This window comes from Monodon monoceros, unplaced genomic scaffold (assembly GCF_005190385.1).
Source record: "Monodon monoceros isolate NGI ecotype Baffin Bay Population unplaced genomic scaffold, NGI_Narwhal_1 Super_Scaffold_20, whole genome shotgun sequence".
Lineage (NCBI taxonomy): Eukaryota > Metazoa > Chordata > Mammalia > Artiodactyla > Monodontidae > Monodon > Monodon monoceros.
The window spans coordinates 74,622,749-74,646,955 of NW_021703777.1; the positions used below are offsets into that span (position 1 = coordinate 74,622,749).

Sequence of the window (24,207 nt, forward strand, 5' to 3'; positions counted from 1 at the left end):
TGTGTGTGTGTGTGTGTGTGTGTGTGTGTGTGTGTGTGTGTGTGTGTACACCAGGGCAGGGGAATGTGAAAATAAGTATATAAAAAATAATTTGCCATCAAGACTGTTTTCATAATAATTTTGAGGGAATTAATCAACAGTAAAATTAAGTAGATTCAAATGATAGACTGAAAATAGGAAAACCAAAACCAGACAAGCACACACACACACACACACACACGCACACACACACACAAGCGGTGGCCCCGGGGTCCTTGTGTGGACATTCAGCACACTCTCTCTGCGTGAGCATCTCAGGAAGACGAACGACACTGAACTTGCCATGCGGGTGGCTCACCTCTTTGGCACGGCATTGCCACTCTGTTCTCCACTTGGGTTATGTTTGAGGTACTTAAAGAAATTGGGCGAGGAGGCGGAGGGGGTAAGACGAGGTGGAGGAGCAGCTGAGGACTGACCTGAGCCACCTTCAGACTCGCCGACAGGGGGACGATTCCCACTAAATAGCAATTAGAGAGAAAGCAGGGGAGTTAAAGGCGGGGACGGAACCGCGCAGGAAACGCAGAGGACACACGGAGGAAACAGGAACTGTCACAGTTAGAGGGTGCTCTCCTCTTCTGCGCCCCAATTCCTGCTGGCAAATGCAGCTCTCAGTCAAGAGGGCACCGTGCAAGGTCCCTCTTGATCACTTCCCACATGCCTATGTGCGCAAGAGACCCGTTTCCTCTACTCCTTTTTTAGGATCTGACGGGGGGAAAATTTTTTTTAATTAAAACAAAAGCAAAGGAAAGCAAAACAAAATCCAGAGTTTTAGAAATACATCTCTCGTCAAAATGAACAATAACCTGCCTTGAATGTCCAAGTCTCATTTCCTGTGCATAAGTGAGCAGAGAGCTCATGAGGGGGGAGCAAAGCCAAAGAGGCATGCTGGGGGACGGAGGAGGAGGGGGGACAGTACCGTGCCCCCTCATCACCCACGCCCCACAGGACCCTTTAGGAAGCTGCATTCTTAGGGGAGAAGGGAAACGGACTGTCAGGGACTTCTCATTTCCTGCCACCTCTGGCTTGTGTGAAACAGTGGGCTTATTAGCAAGAGGACTAGAAATCTCCAGACAGGAAAAGTTCCATTATCACTAAAGTGCCAGAAAAAGAGGGGTGGGAGCCAGTGGAGAGGCAGAATAAAAGGAGTGTGCGCGCAGGCTTTTAAGAAACATGACAAGAAGCCACAAAGCCTCAAACAAACTATGCTTGTCTCCAAAACATCACAGAATTGGATATTAGCTTCTGAAGCATGTCCTGCTTTGGGATCACAATTATCCAGCCAAATTCCAAAGAACCATCATATCTATTTTCAATGGCGTACGGAAAACAGAGCTGAGCGGCTCTACTAGCTCGTCTGAGATTGCTAGCACGTGTCACTGCTTCACCAGCAACACCTCCAACGCCCACCCCCGTGTGGACTCTCCCTCCTCTGTGCAGGGCCTGCACCGAGACACATGACCTGGCTTCTGTTGTCACCAAAATCAGGCAGCAGCTGCACACAGGTGTGGCCTACTTCAGCCTTCTAAGGTGGCGAGTTTTAAAATATTTTTAAAGTGATTTTTAAACATACCTCTGTGTCCATTCATGGTCTCTGACACTCGGAGTCAAATTAATTGCCAAGGGACCCCAGAAGGAAGCGGGAGAGCTTCTACTACTGTACTGCTTCCCCAGCTCCACAGCCAGGAAATCCCAACTGCTCACTAGAGCCCAATTATTAAAATTAGTAAGTCTTGTTCGAAGAATCCGGAACTCTCACATTGGAGGAGATTTTAGAGACCACCTATTGTGTCATACAGTGTCAACTGTGTCATACAGTGAAGTGAAGCAACTTTGCCCGGGCCACGGCCGGCTTGGGACAGAGCTAGGACAGAGGCCCCGGCATCACTGCGCCTCCAGCCAGGGCCTCCAAACGAGCAGACTCACCTGACCGCTCACTCACTACTTTCCTCCAGGCCAGCGGCAGAGTTCACGGTCAGGGCTGCCTCTCACTGTGTGAGGAGGGACCATTCTGCATCTTAAGGGCCATTTCTGCTCGTCTTACCTGCTTCCTCACTGTACTTGCACTTGAACAGGTAACAAGTATCTCTTACAACTACATATTTCCCAAGGGAGGAAGACGGAAGGAACACACTGCTTCGAGTTTTACCTTTTTAAGCCAAGAGTGAAACCTGCCTCAGGTTTCTCTTTTCACCCAACAGACATGCCTGGGATGCACATACCTGGTTAGTAACAGATATGCCCCAGCCATTAATACAACAAATCTACATTTTCAACAAATCTTACTTTCGTTCATGAGGCGTCTCTGTGCTCACTGAGTGATACCTCACAAGTTTCCTTTGCGAGACCCCTGGAGATCCCTGTGCCTGCTGCAGAGGCTGCTGGCATTCCACGGGGACGTGACTCAGAGTGTTGGCGCGCCTCCTGAAGCCCTGCTGGGGTGACAGCACGGCTGGCTCTTCTGCGGTGTGGCTCTCTGAGTCACTGGACAGGTCATCCGAGGAGCCCAGGAGTCTGAAGGAGCTCTCAGAGATGGGAAAGGCCTCCTTTTCACACACAGACGGCTCCTGGCAGCAGAGAGACAGCAGATCAGACACATGGCAAGGCACTTGTGGGATTTACACATCTCTAATTCCAGCGGCAGGAAAACATTTCAAAATGTAGGCACATCTTCTGATCACAGTGCCCTCTAGAGGCCACCAAAAGTATAAGGCGATAAAGGCCCACTAAATGTCTGCTCCTCGGAGACAAAACGTTAGTGTGCAGGACAAATGGGGAAACTGTCCAAGTGCAAGTGTGAAGGACATAAATTATAACAAGTAACTGCCCTAAGCAAAGCTGAAATAGTTCTCTTTCTAGAAAAGAGAGCTCTTTACTACTGCCTATAACAAGTATAGCGAGTGCCGTGTAACTTGTCTGCACAGTCTAAACAAAGCAAGTTCTTTATCTTGGCCAAGTGTGTTCATACATGTGATACCCACATTTTATGGCTCTCTCTGAATGTGATCTAATGTTTGGATTTAACTTGGTAATCTTGAGTGTTAAAAATTACATCCTATATTATTCTTAGATATGGAAAATCTCTCTCTAGGCACTTATTGACATGATTCAGGGCAAATCACTTAACTTCTTTCTGCACCTCAATTTCCTCATCTGTAAAAGGGTATAGTGAAAATTTATCTCACCAGGTTTCAGAATTAAGCAAGATAATACAACTAAAAGTACTTGTCTGCTGTTAAATGTTGTATAAATATAAGTTGTTGTCTTATTAGGCACTCAGTGAATTTCCTGAGTGGGTACTCAAACACTTGTTGAGAATCATGACAATATTTTAATATCGTAGGCTCTCAAGATGCATACTTTTTCAAAGGAATGAACTACCACCACTCATGCTTAGCACTGCATGCCCAGGACGTGGTAGGGGCCAATATATTTTTCTCAAGTCAAAAAATATAAAATAACTGATGTGTAAAACATTGATGACTAATAAGAACCTGCTGTATTAAAAAAATATATATATACATATATATATATATATATATATATATGTATATATATATATAAGAAGTGTACCAGCTTGTCCCTGCTGAAATTACTAGAAGGGATGAATAAATCAACATGAAAAGAGCAAAAAGGAATGAATGCATCTAATAACGGTGGACTGGAAAATCTAAATTCCACCTGTTCATTTGACCTGCAGTTGAGTGTCTCTTAGATGATAGGTATTAAGGATTTTAATTTAAAAAATTAAATTTATGTTTATTGAGGAGAAAGGTTATATACACTTAATTTTGTAGGAATTAGATTTTAAAAGCTTAATTCCCAACACATTATGAAATGTTAAACAGTAACTTAAATTTTTCATTCTTCAGGACTCTACAGTTACCAAGATTCTTTTAATTTAAGGATTTAAAAATGTGTTTAAGACAATTCATCAAGCAATCTCCATCACGCAAACCTATTCATCTCAACTCTCATTGACGTCCTTCCAAATTATGTGGAAGAGCTAACCCTTAGCTTCATCTAACACCTGAAAGGGCCACTGGATGTTCAGCTTCTTTGCTTCCAGACGATCAATTTACTGGAAGAGATCCAATTACATAAAAGCACACTTTTAACAACAGTTTCTCAACGTCAGGATGAACAAACGACATAAAGAATAGCATAGAGCCACACACACAATACACACAAATAGGTTCTGAAAAGCTGCATTTCCCTTAGAATTACCCTAGAAATTCAAACCATGTGTATATTCTAGATCTGTGATTTGAAGAAGAATAAAAAACAAGCAATAAGACTTACTGGAAAAGTCACTTGAGTGACATGAATTTCTTCACAGCACCTTTATTGGAACTAATCTGGAACGCCCTCTTCCCTGTCCACTTCCACGGGTGCAATTCCTATACTTTCTCCAAGATTTATCAAAAGCACTACTGCTCCCCTCTCCAAGCTTTCTCTGGTTCCACTGACCAAAAATAGCTCCCCTTCCTCTTGCTCCTGTGACAGCTAAGCTACCATGGCTCTTATTTGAACTCAGGCTCACAGCTACTCTACTCGATGCTGGTGTATCTGTCGCCTCTCCTACCAGATGAGTTCCTTCCTGCAGGGTAGAAGCTGTCTTTTTCATCTGTATCCAGCAGAAAAAAAAAAACCCAAAACATTTCCAAACTTCAAATGAATTGTGGGTAGAATCAGTATGGAGGAGATGAATTTAAATAGACCACTAGATTCTAACTTAGAAAATCATATTCAGGGCATTCCCTGGTGATCCAGTGGTTAGGACTCCACACTTCCACTGCCTAGGGCGTGGGTTCAATCCCTGGTCAGGGACCTAAGATCCCGCAAGCCACACAGCACAGACGCCCCCCTCTCCAAAAAAATAAAATCATATTCAAAAGACTGGCGTCTAGGGACTTGCTCCCCTAAGTGGGTCCACAGACCAGCGGCATCAACATCACCTTGGAGCTTGTCAGAAATTGGCCATTTCAGGAATCACCCCAGGCCTACTGAATCAGAATCTGCATTTTAACCAGATCCCATTAAAGATGCACCTTAGAAATTGAGAAAGCACTCAACTGAGGCAGTGTTTCTCAAACTATAGGCTGTAACACATTGGTAGGCAGTGATATCAATTTCGTGGTCTGCCACAAACTTTTTAAAGCAATAGCAAATACCAGTATGTATCACATGTTTACAGTAAATATCATTTTGTGAAATCTTATTTTCATTTTATCTGTGAGCATGTAGGTATGTGTGTTTCTGAACTAGTTTGCAATGTTAAATGTGTAAATTACTGTTGGTTATGGTCTAAAACCTTTGAAAGCCACGTGCCCAGGAGGAAGCACAGAAGAACTTTGATTGCTGCGGTAAGGAGCTGGCCTCCACAACAACTCCCCCTCTTTCCATCCCAGGGCACTCTGACATCCCCAGCACAAAACCCGAAATCCACTTTTCTGGTGGGTAAAAAGTTGAACTAACTAGGTTTAAGTACGCTTATATATTTAGAAAGCAAGAAATTAAAACAAGGACATAGACACAGGTCTGCTACCAAAGAGAACCGCTGGCTTGCTCACTATCACAAAGCTGTGCTTGGTGGCAGACGCGAGGGGTGAGGCTTATTTATAAAAATAGTGATGTTTAATTATAATCATAGAGTCAGGCAGAGGACAGAGTAAGTTTCAGGAATTTAGGTTGCATACTTCTCATAATTCGTAAACCCACGTTTGAGGTTTTCCCAATTATTCTTAATATTTCATTTAGATTTCACGGGAAAACCTACTAAAGAAAGAAATCCATTGATCACTTGTGATTAATTAGATCTCAGTGGCCTGAAATTGTGCTTTTTCCTCTTTGCTTATGCAGTAGCCCTCTGTTTTGGTATGTACAACTTTTTGGCTAGAGTAGGACTGCACAACCAGCCCTCCCCCTGCATTATCAAGTCCAGAAGCACCAAATTTCTCATGATTGGAGCTATGAGGCTTCTTTTGTTCCTTTTGATAGGCCCGGTATATAGGAGATGAGCAAGACCCATTTGCTGGTTTCTTCAGGGTGTCATATAAAAAAAAAAAAACGTGCTTACTTTGCTGGTGCTACCTAATGTGCTAGACACGGAGCTGTCCAGATCCAGACTGGCGGAGTGCTCCTGGAGGCCTCTGGCTTTATTACCCTACGGAAAGAAAAGCACTCGAGTTATGACCCCTGAGGCTTTTGCAAAGGCATCTGCTAGAAGCAACCTGGTCTATTTAAATAAGTTCAGGAAAAATGCATCTACTGGGAAACTCTGCTGAGCACATATGTGCATGAAGACAATCAACATTTCTGTCTTTTTTTTTTTTTTTTTAACCAAACTAAATGTTCCAAAGCACCTTGTGGGTTAGTCATTTGGCAGGGATGATGGGCAGAAGAGACAACACGTCTAGAAGAAAAGCAAGCACTGAGGTGCGCACACTCAACAACAGAGTCCCCCCTCTGAGTCACACGGTGTCATGACCCACCAGCCTATGACACACAAACCACAATCTCTCGGTCTGGGAGCTCTCAAAGGCAGCCCCACCCCAACTCTGGCTTTTAATTATCTGTAAGGCTGCTGTGAAATTCTCAGAAACATCTCCATACAAAGTAAAATTTATAACAAAAAAAAATGTTTCAAATGGAGTGGTTCGTGAAATAAAAGATAACTATAAGAAGATACTGCAAGCTCCAGAAAGGTGTGAAACTTTGAGAGAAAAGAGAACTTTTATTTCTTAGTGTAAAAGGTATTTACACTCACGCTGGGGTTGGCGTGTGGGGGGAGGGGAGCGGGGGTTGGTAGTAATTTCTTAAAGAACTCCCAGATCGGTACATACGTATACTCTGTTCTTCCTATAGAGCTGCAGGCCACAAACTTTTTCCGTAAAGGGCCAGATAATAAATCTCTTATGCTTTGTGGACCATATGGTATCCGTGGCAAGTACTCAACTCTGCAGAAAAGCAGCCTTAGACAATAGGTGAATGAATTGATGTGGCTGTGTTTCAATAAAACTCTATTTACAAAAACAGGAGGTGAATGGTATTTGACCCAAGGACCACAGTTTGCAGATCCTGCTATAAACAGTTTCAGACACATAACAATAGCAGCTAACGATAAAAATTTTTTTTATAATGTAATCAGAATTTTTATTTATTTATTTAAATTTATTTATTTATTTATGTATTTTATTTTTGGCTGCATTGGGTCTTCGTTGCTGCACGCGGGCTTTCTCTAGTTGCGGCGAGCGGGGGCTACTCTTCATTGCGGTGCTCAGGTTTCTCATTGCGGTGGCTTCTCTTGTAGGGGAGCACGGGCTCTAGGCGCATGGGCTTCAGTAGTTGTGGCTCGCCACCTCAGTCGTTGTGGCTCGCAGGCCCTAGAGCGCAGGCTCAGTAGTTGTGGCGCACGGGCTTATTAGTTGCTCCCCGGCATGTGGGATCTTCCCGGACCAGGGTTCGAACCCATGTCCCCTGCACTGGCAGGCAGATTCTTAACCACTGCGCCACTAGGGAAGTCCCACGATAACAATTTTTAAACTGTACCTAGTGACACTAGGGAGAATGGAACCCACACCTTGGTGTATCTAATCCATGCTCTTTACAGGGACTGGCCAACAAATAACATTCTTTTGGGAGACAAAAATTCCATAGAATACAAAAGAGTAGAAAACACTTTTTAACCTGGACCAAGTTAAAAACTGAATTTTCAGTGTAGATAACATTTTTCTAACACTGAGAAGACACCAAAAAAGGTTTCACCCTTCTAAACTGTATGATGAACCCTGATGGAACGAAAGCAAAGAACTGAATTTCATGCTCTCTCAAAAACAGTGATTTAACTTAAACTAGGAGGAATTATGCCACTTACCCGGGACAAAATACTTTCTAAAGACTCCGTTAAAGATCTCTTCGCTTTGTTTTTCAGCATATCTAGCCTAAATCGAGTGGCACTAGATGGTAATTCACTTCCAATATTCTCTGCTGCAATCTGTGATGCCTAAAAAGCGAAACAATGGAAAATTAAGTCACTTAGATCTTCCTTCCCTCCTTCTTTCCTTCCTTTTTAAAGGACTGAAAAATCTCTAGAATGCATCTTTTTGACCTCAGGTCACTTTTTCTGTGACCTCTTCTCATCTGCTCCTTGGTGACATGACTGCAAGTCCAGGAAATAATTTTGCCTCAAAGAGTTGCTTTGCCTACTCCAAACAAAATAAGGAAAAGTGCTTAGAAACTAATCAGTTAACAAAGCAGTTTAGAGCCTGGGCTCTGCGGCTGGATCAGAGACATGTCATTCACTAGCTGTGGCCTTGAGCAAGTTTCTTACTTTCTCTGAGCCACAATTTCGTCTTCTGTAAATTGAGATCAACCTCACGATCTAACCATAGTGCTATGTTGTGAGATTAAAACACGTAAAGCATGTAAAACATTGGGCACAGCTTCTGGTACAAAGGTAGCTATGATTAGCTTTTCAAAGTACAGTAACAACTTACTTTTGGGGGCATTTCAGAGGGTGAGACAAAATAAATCTAATCAGCTGAAGAATCCATCCTCTCTGCCTACACTAATCCCTTCATCCCCTTCTACAGAATCCTGTCTTTTTCCTCTCTCCCACCTATTGTTTCCATCATCCCATTCATTCTCCTCTGCAGCCAAGTCTCTCCCTTAACTGATGGGAACATGAAACTGACAACATAAAAGTTTGTTTGCCAATCACAAAATGAAGTTTAATGTTACTTGTTAACAAAGAGGTATGCTTAAAAAATACAAAAAAAACCTCTACTCTAGATTAAATTGTTTCTTCTATGGATTCTTACCTGAATGCTTCCTGCTAGATGATGATTTTGTTAGAAAAATACTCAACCACATCCTCCATTACTGTAAACCCCAACTATTCTTTGTTGCTGTTACATAGTCAAGCATACAGAAAAATGTGCAGATTAATACAATAAATGCCTTCATACCACCTCCAGCTTTGGCCAAGTTAACATTGTGCAGGTGTTGAGAAGAACAGTGATGAGCACAGGCTCTGGCAGTCACTCAACAAATACTGACTAAGTCATGTAGCATGGGTGGATGCCTTACTAGTTGCAATTTGGTCCTGTGCAATCATTTACCAAGAGTAAGAGTCTATGCAGACTGGAGTCAGCCTCTAGAGCAAAGGGAATTACCCACAAAGAACCCTCAGGGGCCTGCATTTGACTCAATACCAGTTCACTCACGAAGTTAAGAAACTGTAGACCTGCTTTCAAACTCATAACCAAAGTTTTCCTAAAAAAGAAGCATTTTTAACTGTTCTGATATATACAGAAAATACTGGCTAAAAGACTAGTAGAACGTAGTAGATCCTACATAGAAAGAACAAAAACTGCACTTGTGTTTTTCTTTTTATAAACCAGGCCATAAGAATCTCTATCTACTTACTTCAATGCTGCTTCTGCTCTCCTCTACCATCTAAAAAGGTTCTTTTCTATGTCTATCACTGTGATTCAAATGCAGTCTGAAAAAATTCACGTTTAGAAAATAATTCGCACTTAGAAAATAACACACTCCTCGTTTATTTTAAACTAAGCATCTAGAAGTTTCTCCTTTGAAGATGATGCTGGTTCTTGGATAAGTTTCTAGTGTGGGGCTCTAGAGTGAATTTGTACTGCAGTCCTCACATTGCCCATCCCAAGACAGATGGGTAAACTCTAAGCATGAACGTTTGGAGCCAAGTTTTAAATTCTGAAGCTACTATGAAGTTCTCAGTTCAGAACCCACCATCCAGTAGTGTCACAATGTATCCACCATCAGCCTTATTCAGAATAACCAGCACCTAGAAATAGCTAAGGTGCCCATCAAAAGGAGAATGGAGAAACAAACTGTGCTATTGACACAATGGAATAAAAAGGAACATAATTACTGATTTATGAAGCAACAAGGACGAATATCAAAAACATTATGCTAAGCGAAAGAAACCAGAACTAAGAGAGAACATACTGTATGATTCCATTTATAGAAAGTTCTAAAACAGGCAAAACTAATCTGTCGTAGAAAAAAAAAATCAAAACAGTGGTTGCCTGGGGGAGGGAGGGAGTGAGGACTGACTGGGTATGGGGGTACTTTCTGGCATGATGGAGATGTTCTATACCTTGATACGGGTCTGGGTTACCTAAATATACGAAATCCTCAAAACTCAACAACTGGTACACTCAAGATTTGTGCAACTTACTATATGTAAATGTTATCTCCAAAAAATTGTAAATAAATACCAAATTCTAATTAATGATATGCATACTGAAGTGTTTAGGGATCAAGAGTACTAGTATCAGAAACTTACTCTGAAAAACATCAAAAATAAGGTGGAGTAATAGATGGATAGCTATATGGGAAAGCAAACATAACAAAATGTTTAAAATGGTTTCACCCAGATGGCGGGTACGTGAGTGTTCACTGTGTGATTCTTTCAACTTTTTGGTATGTTTGAAATTTTTTGTAATAAAATGTCAGAAAAAAAAAAAAAAGAAAGAAAAACTTATCTACTGGATAACGGACCCAGACAAATCGATGAGTGGTTACATAACATTAGATTTTGTTAGTTAATCATTATGCCCTTTAGGAGCTTAAGATAATGTCCTTGGACCTCAGACACGTGGGCTCCACACTCTCTAGCAAACGACTTGACCTCTGTTCCTCATGTCCTTGTCTCTAACATAGGTATTATACCACCTATCTCAAAAAAGTTGTTGTAGAAAAAAATGGAATAATTCATGTAGAGAATTAAAGCTATACCTAGTACATGGGAAACGTTCAATCAGTGGCAGTTGATTTAATATTATTAATTTTTGTACCAGCTCAGTGAATACAAGCAGAAATGGTATGTCCACTGATTCAAACATGATACTCTCTAAACTTTATTAATTTATAGGTCCTTGCCCAAACTGAATCCTTTCCCATAAGATCAAAGGATTCATTCAGTTTGTTTTCTACTTTACGGAACGATTCCTCCAACAGGTATCCAACACTAACGCTTCAGTCTGAAAAGCATGTACAGTGTGGCATCACCAGAGCTCTGAGAATTACAGCCCTGAGACTGTGCTCATTGTCTTCCATCTACAATTTTTTTTTTTGCGGTACGCGGTTCTCTCACTGTTGCGGCCTCTCCTGTTGCAGAGAACAGGCTCCGGACGCGCAGGCTCAGCGGCCATGGCTCACGGGCCGAGCCGCTCCGCGGCATGTGGGATCTTCCCGGACCGGGGCACGAACCCGTGTCCCCTGCATCGGCAGGCAGACTCTCAACCACTGCGCCACCAGGGAAGCCCTTCCATCTACTTTTGAAGGCTGGTGGACGCAGACCACAATTCTACCTCTCTCTAGGTCAAGTCAAAACACATTTTCAAAGGTTACAGGAATTTTTAGGAGCAATAAGATCATAATGAAGTCCATGTGGTTAAATTATCTGGTAGCAGAAAGTGAGAGCAGGAATCTACCGGTGAACTCTCAAAAGTTCATCTGATTGATCTATAAAGCAGCTGCGGCTCTGAAAAGCCGAACTCGGAGCCCAAGAGGGTATCCAGCCTAGGGGACACCCAACTACTGCCCAGACACCAGTTCCACTTGGTGAGACTTGGTCTTCTTTACATTAAATTCTGTTTTCAAATGAGGGGAAGAAAAAAGAAACATTAATATATTTCTTTACTGTACTAGTCTATGCCCAAATCATAAAGATACTACCCTGTCCCACAAAAATGAGATTGCATTTAGGGCAAAACTTTCCATCCACCATAAACACTTCATTCTCCTTTCTAGCCATTATAAATTATTTCAGAATTATCAATTTCCTGTTGGAACAAGTTAGAGTGACTCAGGAAAGAGAAAATCAAACACAGAATAACTATCAGTGGCACAAGAGAAAAAAGGAAAGAAAATGAGAAAAGAAGTATGTTGAAAAGTGAACTAGGGAATTAACTGAAAACTTAGACTGGGTGGCCCATCCAAAAGTGAACAGGAGGATAACAGAACTTGCCCACTCTCTTAAGGGTACCGGCTGAGAAGGGAGGAAGGTCAACACACAAAGGCCAAAAACACAGTGTACTGATATCAGGGTCACAGCTAAGGGGCCCTAGAGTTGGCCGATGAAATTAAAAACAATGTTGGCCACTGTATGTGACCAGGAGTTCAGCGAAGGCACATAATTGCCAAAGCCAGCTGGAAAGCAGAAAGCAAATGGGGAGAGTTGCTGTGTGTGCATCCAAATAAAACTGCATCACGGTTACGTTACCGGAAAAGCAGGGGCTGTTTACAGGGAAACCAGCAAGAGGAGAGCACACAACCGAGCATTAAAACAGCTTGAGAATAAGCACTCAGGAAGTGTTCTTTTATAAAAAAGGGCAATATACTTCTGGAAATTAAAGACCCTTTGAACATACTTCACTGATTTTTCTCTAGGCTTTCTGGCCTAACAGTAACCTAAACAAATATAAAATGCATGTTTAGAAGCTATAATGCTTATTATAAATTGACTTACAGAGAGTCCAAAAGAAATAGGAAAATGGTCCTGAATCCCAAACTCGAAGCTCTTCAAAGACAGAGCCCTGCAGGCAGCCCCAGCCTCTGAGATAGCACCCCTCACACAGAAAAGCTGAACAGAGCTGTGGAAAGAGAGGATAGGAGGCCAACTCTGCACCTCCAGCATATGAAGTGGAATTAACGGAAGCTCCATATCTGAATAGCACGTAAACCAGGCTAATACTGTATGTGATTTATCAGTAGTGCTATCTTCTATTCACATTGCATTTTTATTACAAAGAGCTTCCGGGCACTTTATGTAACTCTGAAGGCAGCTGTACAATGTCAGTCCCATTTAATCAAGGAGAAAGGTGAGGTGACAGGGACTGGCTCCCAGCAGGTCAAGGAGCTTTCCTTGCTAGCATCCACTCGTAAACTCCACTCTCGATGCTCTACACCAGTCCCCTCATCAGAGCAACTACTCTGCTCCCACTACAACACAGACAGAAACTCTCCTCACCTTTTCTAAGCACAATCTAAATATTCCCCAATTTCCCCTACATGTGTAACAAATGAAAATAAAATTCAGGGAGAAAAAGAAGTTTCAGAGCTTCAGAAAATCCTCAAGACTCTGTTTTACACAGTGTCCTGGTAAAATTTTAAGAAGAGAGAAAAATGCCATACCTGCTTTATCTCCCCAATATGGACGTGAACTTTTTGTTTCTCTTCATATAAACATCTCAGGAAAGAAACAATCAATTCATTCTCTCGCTGCTCATTTCTTGGTCTCAATTTCTTAATGAAAAAAAAAGAATATATTACATTAATTTTTAATTGCCACCAAAACTGCTAACCCATCCCTTTGAAAATGCTACCAGCTTCCATTCATCAACTAGTGCTTTTACCCAACCACCTCACTAGGGGGCACCAATGATCCTACAACTGGAGATAATTTTTAAAAAGAAACAGATAACGAAGCCAGTGGGCCAGATTTAGCCTCTGACCTCTGATGGCCTTATACCTAAAATAAACATTTCACATCAGATAGAGGCATAGTCAAAATATTTAATAAACAGTCTTAAAAACATAAGAAAAGGACAAAAATCTGTGTAAACACCCAGAGGTCAAGAGCCACAATGGTTACTTATTTATAAGCTCTTATGGTCAGGGAACTGGAAAGGAAACCAGCAACTGGATCCAGGGCCATGGTTCCTTCCACATGTCAAACACGTTCATCATGAAGCACTTCCTGGAAGCCCCACAAGGCATACACTTGCACACAAAATTGCATGGCATGGACTCAATTTTTTCCCTCTGGTTTTTAAAAAATTATTTGTATGCCTTTTAGTTTTCAGGCAAGGTGGTGGCAAAGCACACTGGACTAGAAATCAGGTCATGTAAGTTCAAGGTGCTGCCTAGAAGTGAGGCCAAAGGCTTGTCATTTAAGCTTAGCTTCTCTGTCTGTTCAAATGAAGATTATGCACAAAATACACTCCAAGGTCTTTTCCAGCCCCAAATTCTTTGGATTTGAAATACCAAGAGTTCATGTTTAGAAGACCATCTAATTTAATGCATTCAATTATTTTCCCTGAATATGAAGAAAACAAAACTGAACTACTCTGGAAATAAACAAAGTTTCTGGTCTATAAACTTTAGAAAAATATCTTTTTTTTTTACAATGACAGTTATCCATTGCCCTGCTCCTCCCTCCCTCCCTACCCCAAACCTCTAGCCTGCCCTTTAAATCAAAGTCAGGGTGTCTAATAAACAGATCAATTACACAAGCATCCGAGTCCGGGTCAATGCCGCTCTTGGCAGCCCAGCTGACTAAGGAACAATTTTACCCCTCATGTCACAGACGAGAAGCATTCTAACATTCCTCTCTTAAAGACAAAGATCATTTTAAATAAGTTGTTCCTGTTACCCAAGGAAACGATAGTAAATGATTAGAAGAGGTTGTTTTCAATGAGGACTTCCTGTTCTTTCAAATTTCAGATTTAAGGATTAAATATTTTAAAGGTCAGAATAGATGTTCTCAATCTGGATGCCAAGCCATGAACCTTGATGTTATAAATTTTTACATGTTTTATGCAACACGCGGGTTGTTCCAGAGGAAGTTTCCATCAGATCTTCAAAAGAGGAAAGTGGTAGTCACATACCACAATCCTAACTTAATTTTGCTGACCTCGGGACGGTTACAGATATACTGTGAGTCTAAAAGCCCCCAGAGACAACAGGAACTTTCACTCATTGCTGGTAGGAACATGATATGGTTACAGCACTTTGGGAGCCAGTTTGGCAGCTTCTTACAAAACTAACCATGTTCCCACCATGTGATCCAACAATCATACTGCTTAGTGTTCACTTGAATGAGTTGAAAATTTATGCCCATACAAAAGCCTGCACAAGAACGTGTATAGCAGCTTTATTCATAATTGCTAAAATTTAGAAGCAACCAGGTGTCTTTAAACAGGTGAATGGATAAACTGTGGTACATCCAATGAAATATTACTCAGCACTAAAAAGAGCTATCAAACCACAAAAAGACATAGAGGAACCTTAAATGCATATCGTTAAGGGAAAGAAGCCCAACTGAAAAGGCTACACAAAGAGTATGATTCTAACTATGTGACATTCTGGAAAAGACAAACTATGGAGACAGTAAAAGATCAGTGGTTGCCTGGGGTTTGGAACAGAGGCGGGGGGCTGGGGAACAGTGAAAAGGTGGAGCATAGAGAATCTTTAGGGCAGTGAAACAATTCTGTATGATACTATAATGGTGGATACATGCCATCAAGCATGTATCAGAACCCACAGAATGTACCACACCAAGAGTTAACCCTAATGTAAACTACAGACTTTAATCACTAAAGATGTATCAATATTGGCTGATCAACTGTAATAAAGGTACCACACTAAGACAAGATATTAACAGGGGAAACTGGCTTGGGGAAAGGGCATGAGAAGTTTTATGGGAACTCTCTGTACTTCCACCCACTTTTTCTGCAAAACTAAAACTACTCTAAGAAATAAAGTATATATATATTTTAAAGTCCAGGAAAGAGAAGCAGGCAGGAATCACGAAGCCTCTGAGCAGGCACCCAAGAGCTGACCCATTCTTTCTTCTCCTATTCTTCAATCAAACCTTTGGGCTGCTCTCACAAGAAAATTTGTATTTTTGTTGGAGAAATTCTTCGTAATCACTTATTTCAACATATCAAAAAAGGCTAAGAATGCAGTAACAGGAGAGGAGCATTATTAATACATTCTCTTTCCCTCAGCATATACGTGAAAGAAACTACTTGAATGAACAGAAAATGAGACTAAACTGAGCACAATGCACTACCACAGCTGCTGCCCAGACACTGCATCAAGGAGCTCGTTAAACATCACAGGGGAAAGTCAGGGAGGCTGAGAAGACCGTGTCTGTGGTGTCATACAAGGTCAAGAAATAAACCCTTTCTTAAAATAACTGAAACATGACTAGGGGCTACCCTGCTATTTAGTGAAAACGATTAGCAAGGTATCATCTCCTGAGCGCCTCCCAGGGAACTTCACCATCCTGCAAAGGGACAAATCATTATTTCCTGAAGATGATTTAACTTTATAAACAGTCATGACAGAGAGACAGGTCTGAGGAAAATAATGGGGAATGAAGTTGGATAACATCCCTTTGCAGTCAAAAATTAACTTGCTTATTACTCAAAGTTAACCTCCGGAGTCAGGAGTCAGGATGGTGGTCACCTGGGGCAGGACCCAGGGGGGATTCGGAGGGACTGGACACGCTCTATTTCCTGATCTGCGTGCTGCTGCACAGGTGTATTCATCTTATAAAAATTCACTGACGGGGCTTCCCTGGTGGCACAGTGGTTGAGAGTCTGCCTGCCGATGCAGGGGACACGGGTCTGAGCCTTGGTCTGGGAAGATCCCACATGCCGCGGAGCAACTGGGCCCGTGAGCCACAACTACTGAGCCTGCGCTCCGCAACAAGAGAGGCCGCGATAGTGAGAGGCCTGCGCACCGCGATGAAGAGTGGCCCCCGCTTGCCGCAACTAGAGAAAGCCCTCGCACAGAAACGAAGACCCAACACAGCCAAAAATAAATAAATAAATAAATAAATATTTTTAAAAATTCACCTACAGCCAATATTTTATAACTATAGAGTATAACCTTTAAAAATTGTGAATCACTACGTTGCACACCTGAAACTTATGTAATATTATAAATCAACTATATCTCAAAAAAAATTTTTTTATTTCATTGAACTATATACCATTGATCTGTGTGCTTTTCTATAGTTATATTTCATTTTTAAAAAAAGAACAATATAAAACAATTAATTGCCTGTTAAAAGCAACAAAGCCAATGTTGTTACGTGTTTCTTAACCTCATTTCTATGAGGGCGGGCCTATAAATTGGTTGTAAAAGCAATTTGAAATCCATTTCTAACACTGCCTAATGAATACCAGAATGCTGAGAAAGCCTATGGTCTTCTGAGGAGTCTACTGAAAATGGCAGTGCTCACCTGGACTACAGCCTGACATCTTCTTTAAAAAGTATAATGAAATCTTGTAAGAAATAATTTTAAAACCATGGAAAAATCCAATTAAGCTGCTCTAGATTCTGTATAAAGTGAAAAAAAATTCCTCCAACCACTTATCGTTAACTTGTGAAAAGTCACATTATTTAATCCGTTATCGACATCTACTGACTATAAATCTACTTGATTTACCTACTGAGTATTAATTAAGTCATTCCCTGAAATACACTCATTCAGATGAAGAGAATTCGACTTTGAGACAGTTTCTTTACTAGCCCAACTCAGACTGAAAGCAACTTCTCCCTGAGGACGACCTATGTAAACTCAGCACACTCAGCCAGCAGGGGACAGCACCTGGACAGAGCCAGACCCCACCCAAGGGTCACATTCTCATTCGCCCACTTAGACATGTTTGAAAAATGTACACTTCAAAAAGGTCCTAAATTAAAACGTGGCTCTGCAGTGTCTTGAGTCCTCTCAGAAGGGTTAGCACACCCACAGGCCCATCTGGCACCAAGTTCTCCTCCCAAAGCTCAAAGTCAAAGCCGGCTTACGTGCAGCAGTGATACTTCCCCAGCATCATCCGCACAGGGGTTAATGATTTCTTTTTCTTTATGGTTCTGTTTGGGTTGCACTTTTTTTTTTTTGCATGAAACATTTATTTACAAAAACACTGAATATATATGTTCTAATAACTATTTAAGCAATCGTGTACTATTGATTTCAATAGTAATTACATTTGTTTTATAAAAATTTGCCCTTGGAGAATTTCCTCAGAAACAAATCATTCTCCAGGAAAAAAACCATACAAAGGAAAATATTAACCATTCTATTTAAAAGAGGTATCATGACACTGCAAAGCCACCTTTTTCCTTATGATCTGTTTGAAATGCATGATTTTCAAATGCATTAGCAGGAACTACTACCTAAAAAGAAACTAGTGACTTGGTTTATAAAATATTTTATAAAAAAACAAGAATGGTCATTGAGTAAATAATTTAATAAGACTACCAATAAGCCATCAGAAGAAGAGATCCATGTTAAATTTGTATTATTCAAAAAAGAGCCACACCTACAATGATGGAGGACAAAGTACGAGCTGGCTTTTCAAAGCCAATGAACAATGACTTCCCTTTGGTCTTTAAACCAATCAAAAAATTACAGAGCCTTCTACAACACCACACAGGGATCCCAGGATATTAACTGAATCCATTTTTTTAAAACAAACTTTTGTCACTGATTTTCTCTAAAGCCTCTTTGCCATTTTTTATATTGAGTGTCTCACACTCACATGGATCAAAGAGAATCTCAAAATCACATCCATCAGGAACATAATCATTGCTGCAGAAAGGTATCTGGGGTATTACCTATCCTGATTCACCACACTGTTTTGGGGAAAGCTACACAGTGCTATCTAAATAAAAAAGAAAACAAACTCACATTAGGGGAGGAAGGTGCATCTCCTATGCTTGCTAGAAAGATATTCCCCAAAGTGACTTGATGGCACTAAAACAGCAAAGTGGGCTAGCATCAGATGAAAAAGGACCCAGCTCTGGGCTTCCCTGGTGGTGCAGTGGTTAAGAATCCACCTGCCAGGGCTTCCCTGGTGGCGCAGTAGTTGAGAGTCCGCCTGCCGATGCAGGCGACACGGGTTCGTGCTCCGGTCTGGGAAGATCCCACATGCCATGGAACGGCTAGGCCCGTGAGCCATGGTCGCTGAGCCTGTGCGTCCGGAGCCTGTGCTCCGCAACGGGAGAGGCCACAACAGTAAGAGGTCCACGTACCACAAAAAAAGAAATAAAAGAAGAATCCATCTGCCAATGTAGGGGACATGAGTTCGAGCCCTGGTCCAGGAAGATCTCACATGCTGCGGAGCAACTAAGCCCATGTGCCACAACTACTGAGCCTGCGCTCTAGAGCCCGTGAGCCACAACTACTGAGCCCGTGTGCCACAACTACTGAAGTCCACGCGCCTAGAGCCTGTGCTCTGCAACAAGAGAAGCCACTACAATGAGAAGCCGATGCACCGCTACGAAAAGTAGCCCCCGCTCGCCGCAACTACAGAAAGCCTGAGCGCAGCAACGAAGACCCAACGCAGCCAAAAATAAATTTAAATAAATTTAAAAAAAAAAAAGAAAAAGGACCCAGCTCCCATCACAAATGCATTAACAATCAGAAGCAAATTGTCCATCCATTTATGAATTCCAAGTACAAATCACATTAAATTTGTCTGAGAGTACTGTGTACTTAGAACGCTAAAGATCCTTTAAGAAAAAACAAAGTAGTGTGTCTCAAGTCAATTCAAAAGAAAATAAGAAAACTTAAAGGCAATTGGAAATTGTGAAAGTTACATTCTAAGCGATTTATGAAATTAAAAAACCCTTCCTATGCTCTCCTTCAAACATACATATGCCAATCCTACTGCAGAAGATCAAGGGAAGGAGAACTCGAACATGTGATTAAAAAGACAAAGACAATTCTTTAATTTTTCACTCTAACAGAAAACAGATCACGGGCCCTGTCTGCAGCCTCTCCCTCAGTGAAGAGGGAGAGGGAACCTACAGTCTAGACTTGCTAGCCATCTTGTTTTGTTTAAAGACTTCTCTATGTGCAGAACCCCTGGCACTCTCCTCCCCACTAGAGACTTATGCTTTGTTCTGATGTACTCTCCTCCCTAGGAAAAGTGCCACAAAACCACAGAAAATGCCCCTCGGCTAAAGCAGACATGAAATTTTTGATGAGCTCATTAAAGATTCATAATGAACAGACTATGGGCATGCCAGCACACACAGTGTGGTTTCCCGAGATAAGTGCATCTAAACGCAAGGACGACAGTGCGGTTCTGGGCTTAATGCAGAAAACCGATGAGCTTGGGTTTTCTTCTGTATTTTGTTTTTATGTTTAGGTTTGATATACCATATAGTAGGTAACACCTAAATTTATTTTCAAAACTGAAAAAAAAGAGCGAGGAAGAAAAGTTATGTTCAATTTCATGTACAAAATGTTATATCCTTAAGACTCTCACACTTAGGGATGAAATCCCAAGCGGGAAGGAGCTAGCAGAGGTCTCCCAGGGAGGGCTTCCCTGGTGGCGCAGTGGTTGAGAGTCCACCTGCCAACGCAGGGGACACGGGTTCGTGCCCCGGTCTGGGAAGATCCCACATGCCGCGGAGCGGCTGGGCCCGTGAGCCATGGCCTCTGAGCCCGCGCGTCCGGAGCCTGTGCTCTGCAATGGGAGAGGCCACAACGGTGAGAGGCCCGCATACCGCAAAAAAAAAAAAGAGGTCTCCCAAGGAGAGCAGTGTTCAGGGACCAAAATCCAGGTCCCCTGTCTCCCGGGCTGAGGCTCTCTCCACTTTATTATTTCCTTTCTCTCGTTCCTTAAGGGAGAGTTCCCCTGGTTTAGTAGTTTTCACGTGAAAAACCAAGCCCTGATAGGAATCTGCAATTCTGACCTGGCCCCTGTCCCGAGGCTGTTAAAGCTTAAACCTAGAGGAACTCAGGCCCACTTCCTTGAGGATCTAACAGGTTTGCTTTGCTATTTTTTATAAATAAAATTTCACAGAGAAGCTGCCTCCTTTCTTCCTTCTGCAAATTTAAAACCAGTACTGTACCTGAACCTCCTCAAAAATAGTTGCTTGCTCCTGATTAGTTAATGTTGTCAGGTGCTTCTGGAGTTCTAGTTTGGTTTTGGAAGAATTCATTCCTATTAAGAGAAAAAAAGAGACATGAGAACACTCTAGGTAACAGTTACGAGGTAGAGTTAACACTTCCCATGCTCACTCCCCCCTCTTACATGACTTAACCACCTTCTTAAGGCTTCTGAGGTTTTATGGAAAGTCTAATCAATAATGTCGGTGATGATGATGACCCTGACAACAAGCAACATTTTTTTTTTTTTTGCGGTACGCGGGCCTCTCACTGTTGTGGCCTCTCCCATTGCGGAGCACAGGCTCTGGACGCGCAGGCTCAGCGGCCATGGCTCACGGGCGCAGCCGCTCTGCGGCATGTGGGATCCTCCCGGACCGGGGCACAAACCCGCGTCCCCTGCATCGGCAGGCAGACCCTCAATTACTGCGCCACCAGGGAAGCCCCTAAGCAACATTTTTTGATTGAGCCCTCACGTGGTAGGCACTGACTTAAACATCAGGCCTGTATCATTTCATTTAATACTCAGAACAATCTGGTAAAGAGGACTCGATTAGCCCCATTTTACAGTTACGGAAACTGAGACCCAGAGAGCTCAGTTAATTCCCAAAGGCCCCATACTGGACTCTGCGTCAGCTTTGTGTGGTTCCAAATTGCCTTTTTTCGCCACTACTCCATGTTAGAACACCTCACACAGCCAGAACATTGTCCGCAGGAAACGATAAATTCTCAGGCAGTATTTATATGTAAACTAGACAATCTCCCTTAAGGATAAACAACTACTGCCCCATTTGAAAACTGACCAACATTCTTCTCTTACAGGTTAGGCTAGGCTCTTTCGCAGGAAAGTGATTTGTGTGGCTAACAACTTTCCCTTTACCACCACAGGCTTAGTAATAGTCTTATGGCCACTTAAATAACATTACAAAGGATTCTGAGGGAAAGTCATTAAAATAAAGTTGCAATTTTAATGTCCATTAGAATCTGGTATTTCAGAAAGTTCCTTCTCCACACATGTATGGCTCAGACCCTGTTTTGCCTTTTCTTGGCGCCAGACATAAATGCTACCCATGATGAAAAGATTTGGGATGAAAGGATTTGTTGGCCTAACTACCGTGGAAAGAAACTGCTGCTGATTACTTTTATTCCCAGGGCAGTCCTGTCCCCATCCACATGCCACCCCGTCTTCTCCTCCTGAGGGTGAGCCACTGGGCAGGGCCTTGGCCAAGTCTCTGGGCCAGATTTATCTACATTACTAGGATGGCCAGAGGGGACAGCTCTGAACAGGGACTTGGAAACCAGGCCTCTGTTTTACAGATGAGTTTGCTGAGGTCCGGAGAAGCCAGGCGACTGACAGGTCAGGAGGCCAATCAGCAGCCAAGCCTGCCCCAGCGCCAGTGCTCCTCCATCGCCCACCCCGCCCCCTGCAGCAGAAGGCAGGGCCCTCACCCTCCTAACAGGAGGTGGCGAGGTCGCTGCCCCTACTCAAACCGCTGCAGCTCCCAGAAGTCCTTCCTCTTTCCACCACCGTTTTCTTTTTTTTGGCCAAGAAAACCCTAAGAGGCCACCATAAAAATAGAAGCCAGTATTTCTTAAGTGATTGCTGTGCCACTTCATGCAAGACTACATAAATAATCTCATCTGATCCTCAACATAATCCTGGGAGTGGGCACTATTTTTAGCAATTCCAAGGTCTATAGATGAAGAAACTGAGGCACAGTGAAGTCAAATGTCTTGCCCAAGGTTATCAGCTAAGGAAGGGACAAAGTCAGAATCTGACCCACATCTGTCTGCCCCCAGAGACCACCCTAGGACACTCCACTGCTCCTTTACCCAGGCAGTCAAGCCACCTGATGCCACTGCCTTCAACGCAGAAGTGAAGTGCTAAGTGAAATAAGTCAGCCAGAAAAAGACAAGTACTGTACGTTTCCACTTGTATGTGGAATCTAAAAAACAAACAAATATAACAAAACAGAAACAGACTTAACAAAAGGACTAGTGGTCGCAGGGGGGAGGGGAAGGGGGGGAAGGGTGAAATAGGTGAAGGGGATTAAGATGTACCAGGGGATTTAAACTACCAGTTATAAAATAAGTAAGTCACAGGGATGTAATGTACAGCACAGGGAATACAGTCAATAATGTCATAATGATATTGTATGGTATATAAGAAATAAAAATACTGACTCACTACGTTGTACATCTGAAACTAATAATATTGTAAGTCAACTATTCTTCAATAAGAAAAAAAGAGGTCAGTGAAAGTGCAGAAAGGACAAGTGAATTTTATCAGAGCACAGTTCAGGTACTCCTCAGGCAAGCTGTCAGGTCATACAAGCCAGGCAAACAGAGATGCCTTTACTGCACTAACTACTTACATGTTGAATCAAAACAGTGTTTAAATTTACGAGTAAAATTAGCACTTAGAAATCATTAAATAAAAATCCTCCCTGCATATGGATGTCAATGACACAGTGCAAACATCCTCTCTTGGAAACACTGTACTGCTTGATGAGACATTCACATGTGGAGAAAAACCCCCAGAAGAGTCAGACTAATTATATATACTTCTAACAATCTCAGGTGAAATCATACAGACTACTCTTCATATTCAGCAGGTCTGGAGAGATCCTTAGACAGTTCTATCCTTGTCTTCAGGGTGCCTCAATTCATTAGGTCCTTCCTGCCCCATCTCAAACCAGAGGTGGTCTTTGTGGTCCCAGCGCCTGCTCTCCACTGTGCACCCTCCACAGGGCTTCTCACTACCTTCAGCCTTGGCGGTGGGGGGTGGGGGGGGGGCGGGGAACGGGAGTTTCTGCAGCAAGAAGGTGGCACTCCCCAGGTGATGCCAAAAGGTTTTAGAGGGGAGAAGCGAGGCAAGTGAGCCCGCCTTCACGATGTCTGGTTGAAAAGGCTCTTATGAAAGGGAGCTCTGATGAATGCCTTTGCTTTGCTGAAGGCAAATTTACTTAGACAGCAAAAGGAAACCTCAGTAAAACTTTTTTTTTCCTTTTAGTGAAAGGATAATTCATTCCAAGAATTCCCAAAATGCTCCTCTAAACTTTAAAATAAGCAAAACACTATATAAATACTAGCAGTTGTACATAGTTCAAACACAGAATCAGCACAGCTGCACCCCTTACATGTTGTAAGTGTCCAAGAGCACCCATACATACAGCGTATTTATTCTATTTTACAGAGTCCAGAGCATACTGACTCTATCAATTTATTAAGAAAACAGTCTTGGGACTTTCCTGGTGGCACAGTGGTTAAGAATCCACCTGCCAATGCAGGGGACATGGGTTCGAGCCCTGGTCTGGGAAGATCCCACAGGCCGCGGAGCAGCTAAGCCCGCGAGCCACAACTACTGAGCCTGCGTGCCACAACTACTGAAGCCCACGCGCCTAGAGCCCGTGCTCTGCAACAGGAGAAGCCACCGCAATGAGAAGCCCTCACACTGCAACGAAGAGTAGCCCCTGCTCACCGCAAAT

The 24,207-nt window shown here is 42.4% G+C and overlaps 1 protein-coding gene across 9 annotated transcripts in view; it reads right to left on the reverse strand.

Moving 5' to 3' along the window:
• Positions 1–24,207, reverse strand: part of TBC1D1 (TBC1 domain family member 1) — a 288,411-nt gene that overhangs the window by 137,567 nt on the left and 126,637 nt on the right. For 6 of the 9 annotated variants that reach the window (XM_029236067.1, XM_029236069.1, XM_029236068.1 and 3 more), the window contains 6 exons: positions 20,686–20,777; positions 13,216–13,326; positions 7,913–8,041; positions 6,116–6,202; positions 2,323–2,603; positions 338–496 (listed from right to left, as the gene is read on the reverse strand). In XM_029236067.1, the coding sequence (XP_029091900.1) occupies positions 338–496; positions 2,323–2,603; positions 6,116–6,202; positions 7,913–8,041; positions 13,216–13,326; positions 20,686–20,777 (859 nt within the window). The remainder of the gene's footprint in view (positions 1–337; positions 497–2,322; positions 2,604–6,115; positions 6,203–7,912; positions 8,042–13,215; positions 13,327–20,685; positions 20,778–24,207) is intronic. The other 3 variants (XM_029236064.1, XM_029236070.1, XM_029236066.1) reach the window with 3 other exon arrangements.